This window comes from Simochromis diagramma, unplaced genomic scaffold (genome assembly GCF_900408965.1).
Source record: "Simochromis diagramma unplaced genomic scaffold, fSimDia1.1 OVJJ01000596.1, whole genome shotgun sequence".
Taxonomy (NCBI): domain Eukaryota; kingdom Metazoa; phylum Chordata; class Actinopteri; order Cichliformes; family Cichlidae; genus Simochromis; species Simochromis diagramma.
The window spans coordinates 21333438-21357001 of NW_024387245.1; the positions used below are offsets into that span (position 1 = coordinate 21333438).

At 40.5% G+C, this 23564-nt stretch overlaps 1 protein-coding gene across 1 annotated transcript; it reads left to right on the forward strand.

The window, feature by feature from the left end:
- Window positions 1-4951: 4951 nt before the first annotated feature.
- On the forward strand, window positions 4952-23564 carry tmc2a (transmembrane channel-like 2a). The gene is made up of 19 exons (XM_040000135.1): window positions 4952-4972; window positions 7204-7685; window positions 7806-7961; window positions 8084-8174; window positions 8263-8344; window positions 8440-8546; window positions 9288-9386; window positions 15234-15376; window positions 15638-15785; window positions 16305-16493; window positions 16604-16783; window positions 19907-20065; window positions 20267-20395; window positions 21674-21741; window positions 21948-22187; window positions 22283-22408; window positions 22533-22611; window positions 22961-23078; window positions 23174-23564. Exons 1-19 carry the CDS (start codon window positions 4952-4954, stop codon window positions 23386-23388), a joined length of 2832 nt encoding a protein of 943 aa, XP_039856069.1. The 3' UTR covers window positions 23389-23564.

A 23564-nucleotide genomic window follows, 5' to 3' on the forward strand; every position in this document is an offset into this window, starting at 1 on the left:
GTCAAATTACGGGAAAAAATCCTGGTAGCACATCTAGCTTCTCCAGATGGTCCATAAAGTAAGTAAATTTTATGTTCTTTCACATTTTCTAAAGACATCCCATGGGTTGGATAGGAGTCTTTCCTGTGCTAATTCTGGGCCTGATACTTGATACCACCCATCATCATCATCATCATCATCACATAAATTACAAAAAAAGATACTTAGTTTTCTATTCCGGTTTTATTATCTTGAGAGCTTGAGAAGAAGGTGACTCGACTTCTTTAAGACTACAGTGACTGGCATGAGAAAACTACAGACATGACTTGAAAACAAACTTTAATAAATACTATTAAAGCTACACTGCTCATAGTCCTGCTTTTGTGGCTGTTTGTGAAGGTATTTACCTACTTGGAGTGAGGATTATAGGTATACAACCTATATAGATGAAACTTTATTAATCCCTCCGGTGGGTTCCTCTGGGAAATTCTGTGTGTGTGTGTGTGTGTGTGTGTGTGTGTGTGTGTGTGTACCTTGCTTGAAATAGCTCAACATGAAAGCAGAGGAAAAGTGAGACGAAAACAGAAAAGGCCCAGACAGCACAGACACTCACTTATCCTTAATCACTAGGGAAAATGATGTTTGGAGACTGGGTGGAAAAATGGTCTGCAGCAACTTGCTGTCAGTTGCCGTCTTCAAGGCAACTTTGGTACCATTAAACGGCAATAAAATACTGCAACCTGTTTAAATGAATGGGGTGAAGGTGGCTTGAGATTTGTTTTGGATAAAATGATAAAAAGCTGCCGAAAAACCCAACCCATCTGATAAATTGCCAAAATATTATAAAAGGGAAAAGTTTTGTGCATCCTGAGAAAGAAAGTACTGGAGAAATGGTCCCAGAATAAGTTCCGTGGTGATGAGAAACTCCTTCACAACAACAAGCCAAGTTAACAATATCCATACCTGAAGAGGTCAGGGTATCAATTTCCAAATCTACCATAAAGACAAGACTGCATGAAAGTAAATACAGAGGGTTCACTGCAAGGTGCAAGCTATTCATAAGTCTCAAGAATAGAAAGGGTTGATTGGACTTTGCTAAAAGAAGAAGAAAATTTTTCTAAGACAGCCATCATAGTTCTGGAAAAGCATTCTTTGGACAGATCGTGTACCAGAACAACATTGTTAAATGGCCACCTCAGTCACCTGATCTTAATCCAGTTGAGCATGCATTTCACAATGAAACCTTAGAAAATTAGGATTCAACTTTGTCATTACACATGTATGAATAAATGTTTTTGCGTAATAAATACACAAACACGTAGAACTTTTTAACAGTATTTTCATGAGTTTCAGTCCCCTACCCCCATTAAAGAACTCACCTTTGATCATTACAACAAAGTCACTGAGTGATAGATAATTAAACAACAGAAAAGTTCCCGATTTGTGTTTTTCAGTTTTGTCTTGTTTTAACAAAAAAAAGTAAAATAAAAATGTAGAACTCTGAAGTAACAAAAACCTTCCATTTTATAATTCCAGGACAGTCTGGACAATGAGCTGCCAATTTTACACATTCATTTCTTACATTTTAAGCTCAAAGATTTGTTCTTTACAGTGAGACTTTTGGGATACTTGCTCTACTGTGACTGAGCCATTGATAGTCCACAGACTGGTTGTTTGTGACACTGACCCCCTGGTGACAGTAATGAGCTACAGCATGCTGTTCACAGGACCAATGTTTGAAACTGTACACGAGGCATGTCAATAAAGAAAATTAATATTTCTTTCATTTTTATGTGTGGATTTTTTTTTTTTTTTTTTTTGATTGGTGTATTTATCAACTGTAAGTGAGTGGAAGTTGCATTTAACTGTCTTTAGAGATGTTATATTGCTCAATGAATAAATTATTGAACATTTTTTCACATATTTTCAGCATTCTTTAGTAAAAATTGAGATACTACTGTAACATTTCCCCCTAAAGGGCATGCGCACACAACATCCAGTTGACATTTCCAGGCTGCTGGCTGTCGTTTCCATGTGACTCAACAGGGCCTGCTTCAGTGAGCGCTGGCCTCGGGTCACATTATGACACCTGCTCCCTGTTTTGATACACAAGTGCAGAGTGTACTCACTTATCAGGCACAAGAAAGCAACATGTACACTTTTGTTCCCCACCACCCCCACAGGCTCTCATCTCTATCCAGAATAATAGAGTGAGTTGAGGTGTTTTTTTTTTTTTTTAATGTCTCCTTGTTATCTTCCTCTGGGCACTTCATGTGTTAACTGCAGTAAAGTAATCTTCAAACAGTCAGTGCAAATTCACTGGGAAGAAAAACAACAATTTTAATTTACTAGGCAAGGTATTTTTAAAAAAGTTTTTTTTAAATTTTGTGTAATTACAAAATGTACTTTCCTCCTCTGTGTTTGCCTACAACTGGGTGCTGACCCAGTTGAAGCTCTCGGGTTTACGTAACACTTGTGTTTACCATACAGGAACAGAAGGGCTGTCTTTAGTGTACACAGACCACTGTCCTCTGGCCTTCCTGCAGTCTGAGTATGTCCATAAAAGAGGGCGATGACATGGTTGTTTCTCCAGGAGATTATTTATAGCATAAATGTTATTACTATTGTGTATTGTTTTTTGGATTCAGCCGCTGTTCTGCTGTGGCCGTCTTATTTGGCTCTCAGGTTCCACAGAAATAACTGAAGTTGGTTAAAGAAAGTATAAATGTCCAAGACAAAGGAGATAGAAGGAGAAAAGAGTGAAAAAGTGATTTAGAAATCTAATAAACCCAAATTTTCCTCATAATAAAATACAGAAAATGTTCATTTACTTACAGGCTGTTATATATTCACCTCAGCTCAAGATGAGATGACGTGAAGACAGACCTTTGCTATAATCAACCAGCCTTTCTCAGCCAATATAGCAAAAACCTAAGAGCAACATGCAACAGGTTAACAGAAACTAAGAAAAAGTGAATAATTCCTCACATCGTATGAAGTTTGATTAACCATTTAAATACTTAACATGATCTCAAAATCAAATCTTAGTTCATATTAATTTACATATACTTCCATATTTAAGGATTTGAGTTGCTTGTATTATCATGACCCACCACCAGGTGGCCCAGTAGACATAATTTAAGGAGTAAAACGTGAACAAAGACCTGGAGCTCCAGTGTGGGCTTCTTATTGTAACATAAACATACAGCCAGTATAAACTGTAGAAGAAGTTACGGGTTTAAATTAAAGTTATATACATTGTATGGTCACCAGTACTTTAGAAAATATATAGTTTTGAAAACAAAAAGTCATAGAAAAGAAAAGGCAGTGGGGGCAAAATACTGACAAAATAACACAGTGACGTAACAACAAGTGTGCGTGATGGGGTGCTGTCCGGCTGTTTGATCTTTTGTTTGGTCCAGAAGCTGACGCTCCAATGGCACGGACCAGTTTTACCACGGATGACAAAAGATGGAACAGCCCTAGTGGGAAGGAACTGGAAAAACATCTGTGTGCATTGAAAAACAGGGTTGCGTCCTCATTCAGAGCCTCTGAAGCAGTATACCATGACTGGTTTGCTCTGAGCCAAGCCCAGACCCAACAGGAGGGTGCCTGAGTAGTGGGTCCCCAGCATGTTTTAGATCAGAGGGGGATAGGGAGAAACAAGGCACTTTTTAAAATATGCTAATTAATAGTGCCACTGCAGATGTACAGTCAATATTACAACACTCACCACACCTGAGCCTTTAATTTCTAACTGCTTATGCATATTTTATGATGGCCTTGCATGAAATATTGATTCAGAAACACTGGATTTTTTTTTTCTGCCAGGCATACATTATTGTAAAATAAATAAGAAATAAGCAGTTTTATTAAATAATTTAAAGTTGCACACCCTGTGATTACAAAGTTGATATATTTATTTTTGTTAAATTTTAAGGATTAAATTTAAATGTGTCAGTGTTCGTCAGTATCTACCGGGTGGCTAAGCAACAATTGCTAATACAAGCTTTCAGGAGTATTTCACATACACACTGAACTGGAGTTATATCATAGACTGTACCTAAAAGCTGGACGCAGTGTGTACACTAAAGCCAGATGATATCAAACCTCTTCTGGCATTAGTATCAGCACAAAAACTGTGTATCTGGAGGCTTCATGGCAATGCTTTCCATGGCACTATTCACATGGTATGTGCCAATATTCTGTGAATAGGCAACAGGTCTTAAAAGATGTAATCCACCTCTTACCTGTAGGAGCTGACAACCGTGTAATGGAATCATTTTGGATGTGAAAAATGAGCCCTGTTCTATTATTTAATGACTCCTCGATGCGTTACGCTGCTGTTACCATTTCTGTCTCAACACACTTGGTCAGCCTCTGCTTCAGGTGAGCTGATTCCAACACCTGCCTTGTTTTTATTAACTAAAACAAAAACGTATGAGGGCTGCAAGGTCACCTCAAGGTGTTTGCTGCCTGCTTACTGTGATGGACAGATAGAAACCAAAACCTTCATTAAATCTTTAGGATGTCTGGCCTGGTGGTGGTGTGTGTATGTGTTTGTATGTATGTGTGGTCAAGTAACAACACAAGTAAGAGGTGCATTAGATAATCTGGATCTTTGGTCTGTTGGGAAGAGCCGTGAAGACACACACACACACACACTCACACTCACACAATAAGCCATAGCATCTGTATGTTAATAAAACGTAAGTGTCGCAGCTTCTGAGGATAACAGCCTGTCCAAGAGGGATCACCTTTGGTTTCCAGAATTTGCTTGACTTATCCACGAACTCACCTGTTGAGCAGCTCACAGTCGCCATAGTGACAGGACTGGATACCTGAGTTGGGTGCTTGGCGGCCATCCAAGGCAAAGGAGAGTCAGCCAGCTGAGGAGGTCAGGATCTGTAAGTGCTGCAGAGGACGGAGAGAGTCAGACACGTCCTATTTTTCATCATGCCGAGAAAAAGTGATGCAGCTAAAATGGAAGAAGGTAAGTTAATGGCTGGAGGACTGGAGGATTCATTTAGTTTCATTGGTAATTGAAGAAAGTGCAGACAGGTTTACCTATTCAAGGACGATTCAAGCCTTTTTACTTTTGGTCTAGGGCCTAACATCATGTTGGCTTCCTTCTTTAATGTTCAAATTAATCCACTAACTTGTGGCCTCATCCTGATCCTGATGTAATTTGCCTGCTTTCTCTTTTTGGACCAATGCAACACTCCCAGTGTAAGAATTAATTGTGTAATTGTAGCTAAAAACCTGCACGACTTTAAACGCTCTCAAAGCTGGCGAAGGATGCTTTACAGCTCAGGATGTTCTCTCTTGTTGCTCTTGTCCTGATGCACACAGGGCAAAATAAATAAATAAATATGGCAGTATCTTTTTGTGGGACAACATGAAACTAGTATGTTACTAATTATGAAATTATATTTCTATCTTTAAAACCCACCCCACTAATTTTACAGGTTAGGGTTGTGTTCCTTCCTTAAGTTCAACTTCACATTTACTTTCACCACTTCTGCAACCCAGGGAAGGAATTAGTCTTGGTCTACTCACCCAAGACACATCCAACAGTGCACAACATGATACAAAATACAAGTGCATGTAACAGATCAGTGCAGTGTAACAATACCTGTCTCTAAAGTGCTCTATAGTGCAGTGAGGTGCTGTCCAGACTAATGAATGGGGCAAGAGGCTCAGTTAATATTGCAAATACATGATGTGTTTGTGTGTGTTTGAGTGTAAGTTTTCCCTGCATAATATATTCAGAATCTTTCTTGTCTACATGCTCTCAGCTATCTCATGTCTTGCAGTAGTTTTACTTCCTCTTTGTGATTGTCTGCTGTGCCCTGACTGTCTTCACCTGTCCTCCTCCCTGCTGTGTCTCTTCATCTAAAGAGTTCCCAGTGTTTCTATAGTCAGTTTATTTCTTGCCCTTTTCACGTTGTGTACTTGCACGAGAGTTAGTTTCCCGAGCCAGTGTTGCACAAAACTTCTTGTATTTTCAAGTTTTTTGCATCTTGCATTTGTTTTTTGTGTTTTTTTTGTTTTGTTTTGAGAAAAAGATGCTGTGGTTTCCTGAAAAATCTGCAAACACATATGGAAATGCAGTAAATAAAGACAGAGAACAACATCTTCTGCTTGAAGTATCAGTTTTAGTTACTGTCCTGAAATTTATATACAGTGTAGTCATCAGTAACTTTAGTGTGTTGGCGTGTCTTTCTGCTCGCTCTAAAATAATAATAAATTTTTTTTAAAAATCAATCTGTTTTCTTGGCATTTAACATTATACTAAAAGCAGAATGTATGCTCCAGGAGAATAAACCTCATCAGTTCTCTCTGAGCTTCGTTCCACAGCTCAAAGACTTGTTTGTGAAGTATGTCTGTAATTGTAGAGGTGTACACGTGGGAGTGTGTGGTTGGCAGTCTCTCTGTGTTGGCCAGTATTAGTGATCTGTTGAGGGTGTACTCTGCCTCTTAACCAAAGTCAGCTGGTATAAGTTCCAGTGACCTTGCACTGGTTATTTAAAAAATCACCCAAAAACATTCAACTGATTCATGAAATAAAAGCCAGAAAATTCAATTTTAACAAAAGTATTGATTGAATTAACTGAACCTCTGACAAATAAAAAAAACATTTAAATATTAATTTGTTTTTGTGTTAAATTGGGTAATCTATTGGGTAATTTATTTAGGTTTTTGGGAAAACAATTACACTCATAATGTGAACGTCTCAAAAACTCACAAAAACCTGTGTAGTAAATATGATACAGTTGGCATCACACGGGTTGAAAACCTTCTGCAACTTGAAATCTTGAGCAGTAATGACCCCCAGGTTAAGTTAATAAAGTTTTATGTACTTTTGTTTTTAATCACATGTGGCCTGGAGTCCTTTTTGTCTTGAGAACCACATAGGCAGTCTGAATACATTTTAAACACATCATCTTATATCAAGAAGCCAGTTGATACTAAAACATCCTGCAGGCAAAGAGTCTGTAAATGATATCTGCTGTTCTGGGGCAGGCAGCTGATATGGTTTAAGCCGAGGTGATTACTTGATTGTGTTGTTTTCTTTTTGATTGTGTGTCTTTGTGTTCTCCCTCAGTTGGCATCGAGATAGACGGAGATTTAAGTGAAAGTGACGGTGAGTGAATAAAACTGCAGTTCACTGAACTTCTTTATAACAACGATGAAAAGTTGAGAGTCTAATTAAATGCTCAGAATATCAATCGTGCGGTTTACACAGATGGTGGCACTCAGAGGAGAGGGAACAGGAGGCAGGCGGGAGGAAGAGGAGGCGTAAAGGGACGAGGACGAGGCAAAAAACCGGCCAGTGATGATGATGATGAGGACGATGAGGAGGAAGATGAAGCTCCCAGGGGGCGCAGAGGAGCAAACAGGAAGAAGCTGGCCAAGAAACGTGGTGGCAATGATGATGAGGATGAGAGCGAGGATGAGCCTCCCAAGAGGAAGAGAGGAGGAGCAGCCAATAAGAAGAAAGGAGGCAAAGCCCAGGACAGTGATGAGGAGGACAGTGATGTGGGGAAAGGAAAGAAGGGAAAGAAGGGAGGAGGGAAGAAAGGAAAGAAGGAGGAAGAAGAAGAGGAGACCAAGGGTAAGAAGGGTGATGGCAAAGGGAAAGGGAAGGGCAAGGGCAAAGATGATGACAAGGACAAGAAGAAGAAAAAGAAAAAGGGTGACAGGTAGGTCAGAGGAAGTCATCGTACCCTCGTGATGAATCTTTAAGATTCTCTGAAGACTCCTCTGAATTCCCTAACAGTCGTTTATGTAGGATTTGACTCCGTCTGCCCTTTCCTCCCCAGTTCATCAGATTCCAACTCCAACTCGAGTGAGGAAGAGGAGTCCATGTCAGAGGGAGAGATGGCTCGGCTGATGGAGGAGGTGGAGGAGAAGAAGAAACTCATCGCCAACATCAGGAATAAGCCTTGGAGGATGCAGCGGAGGCTCAAACTCCTAAAGTAATCTCCTTCTTTCTCATGTTACTCATATTTTAACATGAAACTTATCTTGGACTAAAATATTTGTATTTTAAAAATGGTTTATTGCATTCTAATGAAAATGTTTTCCCATTTCTTCACAGGGAAGCTCAAGAATTTGTGGATAAGTTTGAAGGCGCTTTGGGGAAAGGGAAAGGCCGAAAGTGGTATGCCTACAAAGTGATGATGACAAAGGTTAGGCACAATATTTAGATTTCATCCTTGTGTTTGCTTGTGCTCTGCTTCTCTAATTTGCTGTCTTGTTTTGTTTTTTAAATCTAAGAAATGGATCAAGTTTCAGAGGGATTTTGAAAATTTCAGAACAGCGTGCATCCCATGGGAGAGGAAGATCAAGGAGGTGGAAAGTAAGTTCATTGTTTACAGCTCATCTGTGTTTAGCAGCAATGGAAAACTCCTTCTGGGCGGATGCAAAAACTAAAAATGTTCTCACTGTCCCCAGGTCACTTTGGGTCATCCGTTGCATCTTACTTTATTTTCCTGCGATGGATGTACGGCATGAACCTTGTGCTTTTTGGATTCACCTTTGGACTTGTGGTCATCCCTGAGGTGACATCATGTTGTCCTCTTACCCAGAAAAATACGTAAATGTAAACACTGTACCGTTGAGGGTCAGATGTTGATGGTCCAGTTACAAGGCAACAAATATGGCTTTGTTTAATCCAATGGGATTGATTGACAGCTAATTTTGTAATTAAATGGTTGTGTAAAGACACCAACCTAATGTAGTCTCCACCTACACAGACAGGAATTACCAAACACCCATTTTTCACTATATAAACAACACTTTGAAGCCATTTACCTTTACCTCCATATAAATTCTCGTTTACTTCAGTTGACAAACTTCACGTGGGACAAACATCTCCTTATACATTATAAATCCAAGCTGCCGCTGTGGTTCGGTCAGCTCCTGGGTCAGTTAGTTCATTAAGATAAGAACTGGACTTCAGAGGTAGCAGTTGGGAGATGGAGTTGATCTCACCCCCCCCCCCCCCCCTCTTTTTTTTTCCTCTCGATATTTTTTTTTAATCGATAAAAGGACAATATAAAAGCTTTCTTGCACATAAATTTACCATTGTTAGGAATGTCACACTGATCATCCACACATTGTGAAAGCATGTCCAGTTTTCAGGACAGTGAAGACAAAACCTTTCTGTTATTAAACTCTCATTTAAGAACATTTAAGAACTATTGATTGTTAAAACTGGGATTTGTTGCCATGTTGCCAGGAAGAACTTGCTGGGTGATATTTGAAATTTGCACAAATTCATTGTTTTATGTTGTCTCCAGGTCCTGATGGGTCTTCCCTATGGGTCTATTCCCAGGAAGACTGTACCCAGAGCAGAGCAGGATACTGCTCAAGACTACTCTGTCCTCATGGACTTCAATGTGAGTTTAGCACAAAATGAATTATTTTCTTTTTTTTTTTTGCCTGTCCCATTTGTTTCTTTAGCCGTCAGAATTGTTGTCTGAAGACCAACAAGGATACCCAATGGATTTACTTCGCCAGATGGATCATCACAGCCTTGCCGTATTTGTCCATTTGATCGACCTTTGTTGTTATTGTTTATTTTATTTTATTTTCAGTTGTTACAGACGGGACAGACATGACTGAGGGATAGGAAAGGGAGAAAGAAAGATGAAGGAAAAGAAAAACAGAAGGGAAGAGGGACAGTGAGAAAGGGCACTTAAAAAGAGAAAGAAGAGGAAAAAAATCTCCTGAGTCACCTGTTGAGAGAAAAAGAAGAGAAAACAAGCAAAAACAGAGCAACATACTAAACACAACACCATCACGTTAATCTAGCTAAGTGTAAACAGCAGTAAATACTAAATATTGAATGTTGTTGTGTAGCAAGCAGGACCGACAGCGCACAATGTGCTTGGAAATAGCAGCCAATAAAGGTGTAGTTTATGTCTATGAACAGTGAACACCCGTGTGCACACCTGTGTGGATCAGCGTGCTTGTATTCAAAAGGTTTCCCCATGTAATGGTCTGCTAGAGGATGTAGAGAGCCATAGCCCTGTCCCCCAGGGCATGAAGCAGGCATGGAGGAGATCCAGGCCCCAGACATCCAGAGGCCCCAGAGTGCGAGAGCCCAAGGAGGACCACCGGAGGGGCATCCGTGCCACCCTCCTGGGAAGAGCTGAGGAGAGCCCCAGATGAGGGGTCACCCAGTAGCCACGGAGCAGAAGCCAGAGGGGGCTGCAGTGGCGTGCCCGACGGCTCTGCTGGCAGCCAGCTGTGCCAGAGTGAACTGAGCCGCAGGCCCAGAGGCCCGAGGGCCCCCTTTGCCCCAGAAGAGGCCTGACCGAGCAACAGGCACCAGGCCCCGCCAAGTAGTCACTGGGAGTGAGCTGGTACATGCCTGAGCGCCCAGCCCCGGACACCAAGAACCACCAACGCACCGACCCCTGAGGGCATCAGTTACCAGTTGCCTCCCCTGCACCCTGGTGACACACCCGCACCCCAAGGCCCTACTTGTGTGGGTGGGTGTGCTGGAGCGGGAAGAGGGAGGCAGCCGGGGATGGGGAAGAAAAGAAGGGAGGAGCAAGATGCCCCTCCCTGGGGCCAGCGGGGGAGCTGGCCCCCGCTCACCTGCAGAGTGGACTCCTGCCCACAACCTTGGCGACACACCAACAAGGACCGAAGCCCCCAAGGCCCAACCAGAGCCCTAGCACGGAGGCGAAGCACCCCCAAACCCCAAGCCCCCAGGCCTGCCCCGGATCCACTCAGGGGCAGCCAGGCTACCAGGCCAGTAACCTACGTCCGCCAGCACAGACCCTCCCCCAGGCCTGCTGCACGCAGCCACAAGGAGAACACCCTCTAAGAGCAACCAGAGCCACTAACCCCAACCCCTGGGTTAAGCCCTCCAGGGATAACGTCCCTAGGGATTCTCCAGACGCCCTAAGCCCGTCCCAACCTCCACATCAACCACACTGGCGACCCACCCCCGCTAGGTGATGGAGCCGATCAAAGGAGCCCAGAGGGATTGATCTAATGTGGTGGCAGAGGCTGTATCGAGGCTAATGTTATCTATATTATGGTTTCTATATTGGCTAGTATTAAGATTATTTTTATTTTTCCAGTTCATGAGGACCGTTTTCTTGGCGATGCATAGGGCAGTGTGTGGACTGTATTAGTTTCTGTAGTGACATCATCCAATTTGCCCAACAAGCACACTAAAGGGGAGGTTGGAATTTTACATTTCAGACACTTTGATAAGTCTTCACATATCTCGCCCCAAAACTTCTGCACTGGTGGACAGAACCAAAGAGCGTGGATGTAATTGTCTGGTGTATTGCCTTGACAGTGTGAGCAGTTGTTGGAAGATGTAAAGCCCATCTGGAACATCCGATGACCTGTATAGTGCACTCTATGTAGTATTTTGTATTGTATTAATTGCAGACTGGGATTTCTAATCAATTTAAAGGTTTTTAAGCAAACCTGAGACCAGAAGTTTTGGTCTAAGCCGACTGACAAATCTGCTTCCCACTTTGCAATAGGAAGGGAAATTGATTCATCTATTTTAGAAAGTGTTCTGTATATTTTAGACAATAATTTGGGGGATTCAAGAGTAAGAAAATGTGCCGCGCTTGGTGGTGTTTGCAATTCAACTTGACTGAGGTTAAACTTCTGTTTTACTATGGATTTAATTTGTTGATATTCTAAAAATCTTTTCTTGTTTATCCCATATTGTATAACTAGTCTGTCAAATGGAATAAAGTCTGTTCCTTCTACTATATGTTCTAAGTATTTAATTCCTTCACAACTCCATTCTGGAAAAGTTTATCATATTATTGTTTTGTAATATGTCAGGGTTGTTCCAGATAGGTGTACGTCTGCATGGGACTAATGAAGACTCTGTCATTTTTAGAAACTCCCACCATGCTGTCAGAGAAGAGATTATGTTGATGCTTTTAAAACATTCATGTCTTTTGATGTTTGAGCTGATAAATGGTAGGTCTGAAATCTCTAGATTATTGCATAGTGCCTGTTCAACATCTAGCCAAGGTTCATCTAAGAGGGTATATTTTAACCATCCTGAGATGAACTGAAGCCTGTTGGCTAAGAAATATTGTTGAAAATTAGGCAGATCTAATCCTCCTCTATCCTTGGTTCTTTGTAGCGTTTTTAAGCTGATTCGCTGGGGTTTATCTTTCCAAAGGAATTTAGAAATTTACGAATCCAGAGATCTGAACCAATCTTGTGATGGTTTGTTCGGGATCATTAAAAATAAGTAATTTATTTTTGGCAAGATCATCATTTTTATAGTGGCGACCCTTCCCATGAGTGATATGGGTAGAGATCTCCATCTAGTCAGATCACCTTCTACTTTCTTTAGAAGTGGGATGTGGTTTAATTTAGTTAAGTCTGAAAGCTTAGGAGAGACATTAATACCTAAATATTTAATATTTCCAGATTGTAGTGGGGCAGAAGAAGAATTATGGAAGGAGCAGTTAATGGGAAGAACTGTAGATTTTGACCAGTTAATTGAATAATCTGAAACTCTTGAAAACCAGTTTATTAGAGTAATTACGTCAGAAAGGTTGGTTTGTGAGTTTTGGAGAAAAAGCAACACATCATCCGTATAGAGACTGATTTTATGTTCTACGTTCTTACATTTTATGGTGTAGCTTGTCTAAATGCTGCTGCTAGTGGTTCGATAAAAATTGCAAACAGTGAAGGGGAGAGTGGGCATCCCTGTCTGGTGCCCCTCAGGAGACAGAAGCTGGAGGATGTCTGGTCATTTGTTCTGACACAAGCTGTTGGGGAATTATATAATATTTTTAGCCAGTTTATGAAAGAGTTTCCAAAAACAAATTTGTGTAAAGTTGCAAATAAAAATTTCCAGTTAACTCTGTCAAATGCTTTTTCTGCATCTAGAGATAATATTGTGGTTTCAATGTTTTTACTGTATGAGTAGTCTATCAAACTAAGTAATCTACGTGCGTTTGTTGATGAGTGCCTGCCTTTTATGAAACCAGTTTGGTCAGGATGAATTAAGAGGGGGGTTATTTTCTCTAATCTTTTTGAGAGGGCTTTGCAGATTATTTTGAGGTCTGCATTTATAAGGGATATTGGACGATAGTTTGAGGGAAATAAAGGGTCTTTGCCTGGTTTTAGCAGGAGATTAATGTTGGCGGAGTTCATATTTGGTGGTAGTCTGCCATTTTCCTCGATTTCCTGCAACATTCTGTGGAATACTGGTGCCAAAATTGTCCAGAATTCTTTGTAGAATTCTGCAGGGTAGCCGTCTGGACCTGGAGCCTTATTATTGGGCATACTTATCAGGGCTTCCTGGAGTTCACCTGGCGTCAGTGGTGAATCCAGTGTCATTGCTTGACTGTCTAGTAATTTTGGAAGAGTTACGTTGTCAAGAAACTGATCAATTTCATTTTTAGACGGGTTTATTTGTGGTGAATATAGAGTTTCATAGAAATCCCTAAAAATGTTGTTTATTCTTCCAGGGTCATATATTGTGTTTCCAGATAAATCTTTAACAGCACATATAGTTGTTTTTTCTTTAGTTATTTTTAACTGGTTAGCTAGAAATCGACCTGATTTTCTACTGTGTTCAAAATTCTGCAAGCGAAGTCTTTGTACTAGGAATTGTGGTTTTTTTTTTTTAATAATTTCATTTAATTCTAGTTTTGTTTTGCATATTTTGTTCATCATTTCTTGATCTTGGTCGCACGCGTAGGCTTCTTCTAAGGATTTGATGTTTTTTTCTAATTCCTGAATATTTTTGTTTTCTTCTTTGTGTAATGAGAAAGAAATTATTTTACCTCTCATCACAGCTTTCCCTGCTTCCGATAGAACAGAAGCTGATGTTCCGGGAGTGTCATTATAGTCTAAATATGAAGTCCACTCTTTTTTAAAATATTTAATAAAGTCTTTATCTTTGAGCAGCGATGATTTGAATCTCCAGTTTTTACTTGGTGTAGCGTTCTTCTTATGTATTAGTGTTAAAGATACAGGAGCATGATCGCTGACAGCTATAGGGTGAATCTCAGTGTCTGAAATGTCACTCAGCAGTGAGCTGCTGACCAAAAAATAATCCAGACGAGAGTAGGAGTGATGAACATGTGAGAAGAAAGTATATTCCTTATTGCTGGGGTGAAGGGAGCGCCATGCATTGCAAAGGCCATAGTCGCTCATAAACTGTTTGATTATATTTGTGGACTGCCAATTGCGCTGAGTTCCTGTTGTGTTGAGCCTATCCATTTCTTCATTTAGTCCAAGGTTGAGGTCACCGCCAAGAATAAGTGTGCAATCAAGGTGTTCAGAGAGTGCACTAAAAAAATCTGTGAAAGAATGAGGGTCAACATCAACATTTGGACCATATATACTTACTATACATAGCTTTTTGTTAAATACTGATAATTTAATAATAAGGAATCTGCCCTCTGGATCTATAACTGTATCGAGTACTGTAAAATTAACATTTTTATGTATTAAAATTGCTACTCCCCTTTGTCTAGAATTATAACAGGCTGCAAACATATTAGGAAACTCAGGTGTTTTAAGTTCGTTTAAACCTGTGACAGGCCTGTGAGTCTCTTGTAATAAAACAACATCTGCCTGTAGTTTTTTAAGCTGGTTAAATATCTTTAACCTTTTTTCTCTGGTGCCAGCTCCATTTACATTCCATGTGACAAACCTTAGTGTGCCCATAATTGTGTGTATGTCTAATGATGTAGGCTGGGTGTTTTGTTTAGACAGGTGAAGAGAATGTGGAAACATCACTTGTTTGTAAATAGAAAGAGAGGCTCCATAAGTCTGACTATGTGTGTGTATATTCACTAATATGAACAAGCGTGGCTTGCATGTGTGTCCTATAAGTCTGTGTGTGCTGTGAGGCTGTTGTAAATGTGCTGCCGTTGAGCGCATGTGTTTGCGTGATTTTCTTTTTCTACATGCAGGAACCTTTGGTGATCCATCAAAGATGTTTTAGCTAAAGCAAATTCACTTGAGTTGGAATGAATATTCACTTTTCCTGTGTGTGAGCACTCATAATGATCTGAAGAGTTAGGAAAGGTTCTTTTTTAATATATATATTATAATATATATTGAAAACCACCTGGCACAGACAGGCACACGATAACTGACAGATCTCAGGCAGAGCAACTCATCATTTAAATTACTGCTATTTTCAGTATTACCCCTTTGGATCTATAGGCAAGAAGATAAGTGAGAAAACATGGCATCCAAAATGACATTTCTTTCATTCTCAGGGGTACTGCAAATATTCAGTGCTGTTCTACGGATATTACAACGACCAGAGGACCGTCGGCGTGCTGAAGTTCAGGCTACCTTTGTCCTACCTCATGGTCGGCATTGGCACTTTCGGCTACAGCCTGATGCTTGTGATCCGCACGTGAGTGTACAGTACATGCGTGGATGCGTGCCAGTTCAGTCACATACATCACAAACCAGGTGGTCGCAGATTCATTGCAGAGTTAAGAAATTGGATGTATGCAGGGATATATTTTGATCCATTTATTAGTTTTTTATCCAAAAGCGCTGAGCAGTTTGCGAAAAATATGTCTTTAACTATAAATGACATCATCATCATTAAACAATGTAGAAACTGAAGATGAGTTAGTAGGTACGGTATTTTTATTTTCTTTGCTTGTAGAATGGCCAAAAATGCTGACGTTGGTGGTGGAGATGGGGAGGATTCAGACTTCACCTTCGCCTGGAAGATGTTCACCAGCTGGGATTACCTCATTGGCAATGCAGAGACCGCTGACAACAAGTACGCCTCCATCACCACCAGTTTCAAGGTAACCAGAGCAATCCTAAAGCCTTTGGGATGCTCAATATGGAATATATACAACATCCAATCTACTTCATTTACAACATTTTTGCAGTTTTTACAGGAATTGACCCATAGGTCTAACAAGGAAACTTGTGCAAAATATATGTATGTGTTATTTTATATCATATTATTACATATTATTATATTATAATTTACAGCTTCTGATGCTTATAATGTTTTGTAGCGATCCTTGGCTAACAGACCCAGATTAGCAAGATTTACTGCTGGTGAAGCCTTTAGGCATTAATGTAATTTAAAACAATAATTAATGACATGAGAACATTTTAGCTCTATCACGGATAAAGTAAACAGTGAGGATAAACATAAATAAGGCCAATAAAAATTGTATTCCTGTATGAAATATAACGGCATCATAAATGACCTTATCTGTGATTTTAGTCTCTATAATAGCTTAGTTATTTGAGGTTATAATAAAAAAGTGCTCTACTGACAGTCAGTTCCCCTCATGTTTTGATAAGAACAGGAGTCCATTGTGGACGAGCAGGAGAACCAGAAGGACGAGAACATCCACCTGCGCAGGTTCCTCAGAGTCCTGGCTAACTTCCTGATCACCTGTAGCCTCGGCGGCAGTGGGTACCTCATCTACTTTGTGGTGAAGAGATCTCAGGAGTTTGCCACAAGGGACGACCTCAGCTGGTATGAGAAGAATGAGGTAATAATGGTCAGGCTCACAATGCTGTTGAATACTTCACCTCAGTTCATGTAAAGATGATGAAGATTTTTTTTAAAAAGCTTATGAATAATTTTGGCCGTTTTTATTAGATGGAGATTGTCATGTCTCTTCTGGGCCTGGTGTGTCCACCTCTGTTTGAGACCATTGCTGAGCTGGAGGACTACCATCCTCGGATCGCCCTCAAATGGCAGCTCGGACGCATCTTTGCCCTTTTCCTCGGAAACCTCTACACGTTTCTGTTCGCCCTGTTTGATGAGGTCAACACCAAGGTATTGCAGCTGTTGTCTCCATTTAATTTGTCCACTTAGACAGTAGCACGTTTATCTCTGTTATGGTAAAGTTGAACCAAAGTTGAACCTTGTAGAGAAACACACTGACATAGTAATAGTTACATATGTTACTGAAATTCACTGGTCATGTTGAGAATTTACCTCTCATGTAAAGATTTACATTTTATGTTTCTGTCTGTTGCAGTTTGTACAAATAAATAAATAAATATTGCACATTATAAACATTAGGGTACATCATCTACATTGCAAACTGTTTAATTGAATGAGAATCTTTTCCAATTAAGGGTCTCTAGCAAAACTTTATAGACTCTTCTTGTTTATTTATTTTGTCTGGATTTCTAAAGGTTGAATGTGTACACCCTTAGTCATTAGAATCCATTAGCGCTTCTCTAAATCTTACATTTAACAATGCATGTACAACTCCAATTCCTGGGAAACTGGGATGTTGTTTAAAATGCAAATAAAATTAGAATGTAATGATCTCAAACCCATATTTAATTCACAATAAAACATTAAAAAAAAATCAAATGTTGAAACTGACAAAATTAAAAAGAAAAAAGTGGCGTAAGGCCATATTTATCACTGGGTAGCATCCTGTCCAGTCTGTAAACATCTGGGAACTGAGGACACCAGCTGCTCACAGAATCATACCTGTTTGTAATGCAGCAAGGCCTAAACATCACAGGCATCCAGTATTGATTTCGACCTTGTTCCTTGCACACAGGAATTTCTTTACATTCTCTGAATCTTTTGATGAATTTATGTACTGTAGATTATCACATAATTGAATTGTTAACAATGTCTGCTGGGCAACATGATGGCACGGTGGTTAGCACCGTTGCCTCACAGCAAGAAGGCCCTGAGTTCAATTCCGCCATCAGGCCGGGTCTTTCTCTGTGGAGTTTACATGTTCTTCTTGCATTCACATGGGTTCTCCCCAAGTACTCTGGCTTCCTCCCACAGTCCAAAGACATGCAGCTGAGCTGAGGTAACGCAGAAATTTCCCTACCGTGGGATCAATAAAGTCTTATCTAGGGTGGGGAAAGGTTAATAGGAAACCCTAAATTGGTGTGAGTGTGATTGGTTGTCTCTTGTCTATGTGTTAGCCCTGCGCTGGTGACCTGTCCAGGGTGTACCCTGCCTCTCACCCCGCAACCCTGAGAAGCGGAAGCGGATGGATGGACAATGTCTGCCTATCTTATCATGTTACTGACCCGTTGCCAATTAACTTAATTAGCTGTTTTATATAGCACCACTTAATTTTCCAGCCTTTTGTCCCCTGTCCCAATTTTTTTGAGACATGTTGCTGTCAAATTCAAAATGAGCTAATATTTGAATAAACACCTACAAAGTCTGAGTTTAACCCTTTCATGCATGAATTATGACAACCTCAATCAGGATTGTTTTCTTAAGTATTTTTATTCATCTTTAGGCATGAAACGATGCATAAAAATACTTAAGAAAAAATCCTGATTGGGGTTGTCATAATTCATGCATGACAGGGTTAAATAACAATAATTACAATGAAACACGTCATACATCTATAGTAACATTAAACGACCAGTGGGTGGCAGGGTATGGAGTGACACATCAGTGTCCAATGTAGTGGTTTATGTGCAAGTATATCATCAACACTGACATCCTTATATCAAGCTGCTCTTGCTCTCGACGAAGGCGGTCGCACTTTTCTCCTCTCCTCCTCTCCCTTAGCTTCCCTGCTTAGCCTCTTGTGTCCTTGTCTAGTCTTGTGGATTTTTTTGTATTACTTTTCCCTGAAACACTCTCTCACAGTCTGTTCTCTAAAACCTGAAAGAGGAATTATGGATTTGATCAACTGGTCCCTGAATGCAATTGACACCCCTTTCTCAGCGAGAAGTTTGGGTTTGGGTGAGCCTGAGTGCTGAAGATATCTACCTATTCGGAACCATGGTAACAGGGTTCTTGCTGATCGCAGCTGGCTTGGCCCTGGCTTATCAAAGAATTAAGGAAGCGGAACCGGCTGTTCAAACCCCCACAAGGCTGCCCGCTGGGATTGAAACGATGGGAAGAGGTGTGAGTTTCTCAAAATGGGCTCATTGAGTGCAGCACGGATAAGATCTTGGAGAGGCTTACGGCTGCCGTGAATACTCAGAATAAGATCTCTGAGTGCAGACCAGATTACATCTTGGAAGGGCTAGCTCGGAATAACATCTCTGAGCGCAAATTGGATGACATCTTGGGGAGGCTCACTGTGGTCGTGAGTTCTCAGAATCGGCTCTTTGAGCATAAGAATGACAACATCACAGAGCGCAAGTTTGATAACATCATGGCGAAGCTCGCGGCTCTCCAACGGGAGATTGAGAGACCAGTGTTGGACTGTTAGAACTGCTTTGAAATTCATATGAGCTGTTCACACTAAAGTAAAAAGCACCATCACTTCATGCGGATACCCTTTCGGCGCCAGCTGCGGTCGCAAGGCTCGAGCCAAAGGATTGTTTTCTTAAGTATTTTTATAAGTATTTTTATTCATCTTTAGGCATGAAACGATGCATAAAAATACTTAAGAAAAAATCCTGATTGGGGTTGTCATAATTCATGCATGACAGGGTTAAATAACAATAATTACAATGAAACACTTCATACATCTATAGTAACATTAAACGACCAGTGGGTGGCAGGGTATGGAGGAAACAAAAAAGTAGAGGTCTCTTTTTTTTCCTCTTGTACTTTCCCATTGTAGTGTATATTTCAGTGTTTTTTCTGTAACGCTACTGATCTCCGACCTGTATCCCCATGTGATGTCTGTGTTGTGTGTGTAAGGTCGGGGGGGGGGTCCTATTTCACTGCAGGGCAACCTGCACGTGGCGAATAAAGCCTTGATTGATTGATTGATTGATTGATTGATTGACAAATACAAGAGAACAGCTTTTGAATAGCTGTCCACTGTAGTGACCACTATGCATGAAAAGGTTAAACATTTTATGTTTTTATGTTCCATTGTGTATAAAATAGGGCTTGCTGCCAATATATTATAGTGGCCTTGAGTTATATACCCATGTAATTGTAACAATACGTCCGCCATGTGAAAATTTAGTGACTGATTATCCTCTTTGTTCCCTTCAGCTGGAGGAAGAGCAGTCCATAAAGAACGCCTCCATCTGGGCCATGAAGGAGTACTACGCCAACTACTCACGTCTGATGAATGACTCAGAAGCCACCCCACCTCCAATGGATCCAGCTGATGTCATTAGAGGACCATGCTGGGAGACTGCAGTGGGCATTGTACAAATGACAACTATTTTCATTTATAATAAACATCTCAATCACAAGTAAAACCACAACCACAGAAAACTAACAGGCTAACAGGAAAGCGGGAGAATTTTGACCTAAGAAAAAAAAAAAAACTATGGCCAAAAAACTGGTGAATTTTTTAACGGCACGAATTAGAAGTGTTAAAATTTATGTATAACTGTGCTGTTCCAGGAGTTTGTGAAGCTGACCGTGTCAGACATCCAGGTGTCCTACCTAACCATCCTGATTGGTGACTTTGCCCGAGCCGTGATTGTACGTTTCCTTAACTATTGCTGGTGCTGGGACCTGGAGGCTGGATTTGTAAGTCTCTTAATTAAATTAATGTAAACACTCCACAGCCCATTCTTATCTATGGACATTGTAGTAAATTTTGAGGTGGAAGAGGCATTTTACCCAGGGGACATTTCACATTTAATAAAGTGAACTATAGCATGTTGAGCCAGCGTGCACAAGAGGAGCCTCAAATTAGGACCAAATGGAATCAAGCAATCATTCAGTCACACCTGTTGCTTTCATGAGATGTAAATATGTCTTCTGTAAAAACAACATGTAATAATATGGATTTCATTTAGGAATACCAGACACTGGATATTTGAATTAAGCATTTGATGAAACCTTTGATGAAACATTGCTCAACAAAAATTTGTAAGACACTTGATTATCACAGTAAAACACAAAGTCTGTTAAACTTCAAAAATATGAATCTCTCTGGTTAGGAATTATAAAGCATTGTTTATAAAACCATCATAAACCAATGAATGTGAATAAAAAATACAAGTGTAGAGGTGAAAACAAAAAGACAACTTCCCCATAAAAGTAATGTTCTTGCAGGTGGTGGCCATAAACACTGGCTCTCACCTTATCCGTCCAAATGGATTTTTCTCTAGTTGTGCTTTTTGCTAGTGTCCTTGGTACTATTGGTAGTTTCATGAATGTTGAGGGATTTGCCTGAAAAAAACTGTCACTTTAAGAGAGGTTTCAGTTAAATTCAACAGCCCCCTCGAGGTGCTTTATAAGGTAAGGCAAAGACCCTACAATCATACAGAGAAAATCCCCTCTGAGAAAATACTTGACAACAGTGGGAAGGAAAAACTCCCTTTTAACAGGAAGAAACGTCTGGAAGAGCCAGGCTCAAAATGAAAGCAAACTTGATGTAAAATTGTATTCTTGCATTCATTCTAGTAGATAGTTTGTAGAATGATTCACTATTAGCCATTCTACCAATGATTATAACAAAGTCTGAGTGGATTAGGTAAGTGGTCAATAACTGCACTTCCTATAAATGACCAATTGAGACAGAATCCAGAAGCGAGTCAATCCCTGTAGACGCCCATGTATGATACCCAACTAAACATGGTTACAGCTACACCCAAAAATGATTTTAACATTCTTTGGATAATTTCATCCTTCAAAAAGATTCATGATTTCTTTTATAACTCATCCATCTGGATACTGGAGTTAGGGACATGGCCACTTGACAAGAGTTGGTGCCTTTATATTAATTTAGTTAGCCGAAAAATATTATGGCCCACTAGTCTGTTTTGTTGTGAAACTAATACATGTCTCTGATCACTTCAGCCATCATACGGCGAGTTTGACATCAGTGGAAATGTTCTTGGATTGGTCTTCAATCAAGGCATGATTTGGTACAAACTTTACTTTACCTATGAGTGTCATATACACTGACCTGCAACCCTTGTATTTATCGAGCCACTCTAAAGCTGAGAAGCCATTTTTGTGATCATTACAATATATCTTTTCTTACTCAGTGTTTTTAAATTTGACCTATTTCTGGTGGTAAATCAATCTTGTTTTGGTATTTACCTGCTCACTTGATCCTTTTTGATATAAGGATGGGTGCATTTTATGCCCCCGGGCTGGTGGGCATCAATGTGCTCCGCCTCCTCAGCTCCATGTACTATCAGTGTTGGGCTGTGATGGCCACTAACGTCCCCCACGAGAGAGTTTTCAAGGCCTCTAAGTCCAACAACTTCTACATGGGTCTCCTGCTCCTCGTGCTCTTCCTCAGCCTGTTACCTGTTGTCTACACCATCATGACACTGCCACCTTCGTTTGACTGTGGACCTTTCAGGTGATAAAAAGCACAGATATTAATCCGAAAAAAAGATACATGAAGTGCTATTATATTGCTATTATGAAATGCAGCGAGTAAGTTATTGTTTGCAGTGGAAAGGACAAGATGTTTGACATAATCATGGAGACGATTGACCTGGACCTGCCGGCCTTCATGGGAACACTCTTTAGCTATGCAGCTAACCCCGGTCTCATTATACCAGCTGTACTTCTCATGGTGTGAGTGTAAACACCCATAAAACCACACTCTGGCCTACATGCAGGTGTAGAATTACTCAAAATCCTACTTTTTCATTTGAAGCCACTAAAAAAGAAAATTAATCCTGTCCTCTCTCTTTCACAGACTCGCCATCTATTATTTGAACTCAGTATCCGAGGCATACCAAAACTCCAACATGGAGCTGAAGAAAAAGATGAAGATGGTGTGTAGAAAAAGTCCAAAGTTCATTCTGCACACGTGCTGAATAGGGCTCTTGCTCTAGAGCTGAGAACTGCATAAACTATGTCCATGATTAATACCTTTTTAGCAGAAATGTCAGACACAGGTTAAAATATCATATCATAGCAAGTGATAGTGGTCATGATGTTTGGTAGAGACATTCATTTTCACCTCAGGGCACATAAAGATCTGCTCAATGAACAAGCCAGCTGGAATTCCCAAACTTTTCTTGTTTATAGCATATCATACTCGAAGACCAGGCTCAGCAATATATCGTGTGCATCTAATAGAACCTCCAAAACTATTATGCCTAACTCTATTTTTCAATCCAGGCTCGCGATGAAGAGAAGAATCGAAGGAACAATGCAGACACCACCAACCAGGTCATGAAAGACCTGGAGGACCTTCTACCGAACCGATCCCTCATTCCCCCTGCTCCACCAGAGCCTGGTCAGAACTACATCCTGATGATAGCGTTGACTTTCAAAGCATAACTCTGATTAGACTACAACGTGGACAATAACCATTTCTCTCTCTCTGAACAGAAAAACCACCAGAGCAAGAACCAAAACCAAAACCAACAAAGACAAAACCCGGGACAGCTGGTAAAGGTGTTAACCTGCAGAAAGATGTGGCTCTAGCGTCGTCCAACCCTAATGCTCGAGGGCCAGTAAGCAGGCCACCTGGACCCAGAGGACCTGGACCAGGTCCAGGTGCTGGACCGGGTCGAGGCCGTGGGAGAGGGCCCCCTCCGAGATAACAGTGGGAGAAACTGATGTTCCTGCAGGCGGTTTTCATTCCTCAGTCTTTCTTAATTTCACTAAATACTTTTTAATAGCTCCTTGAAGTCAGCTGGAAAGATATTTTGGATATTTTGAACCTATAATCTGTAACATACAGTACAGTTCATCTATGTTTGCTTAGTGGGTACACTGC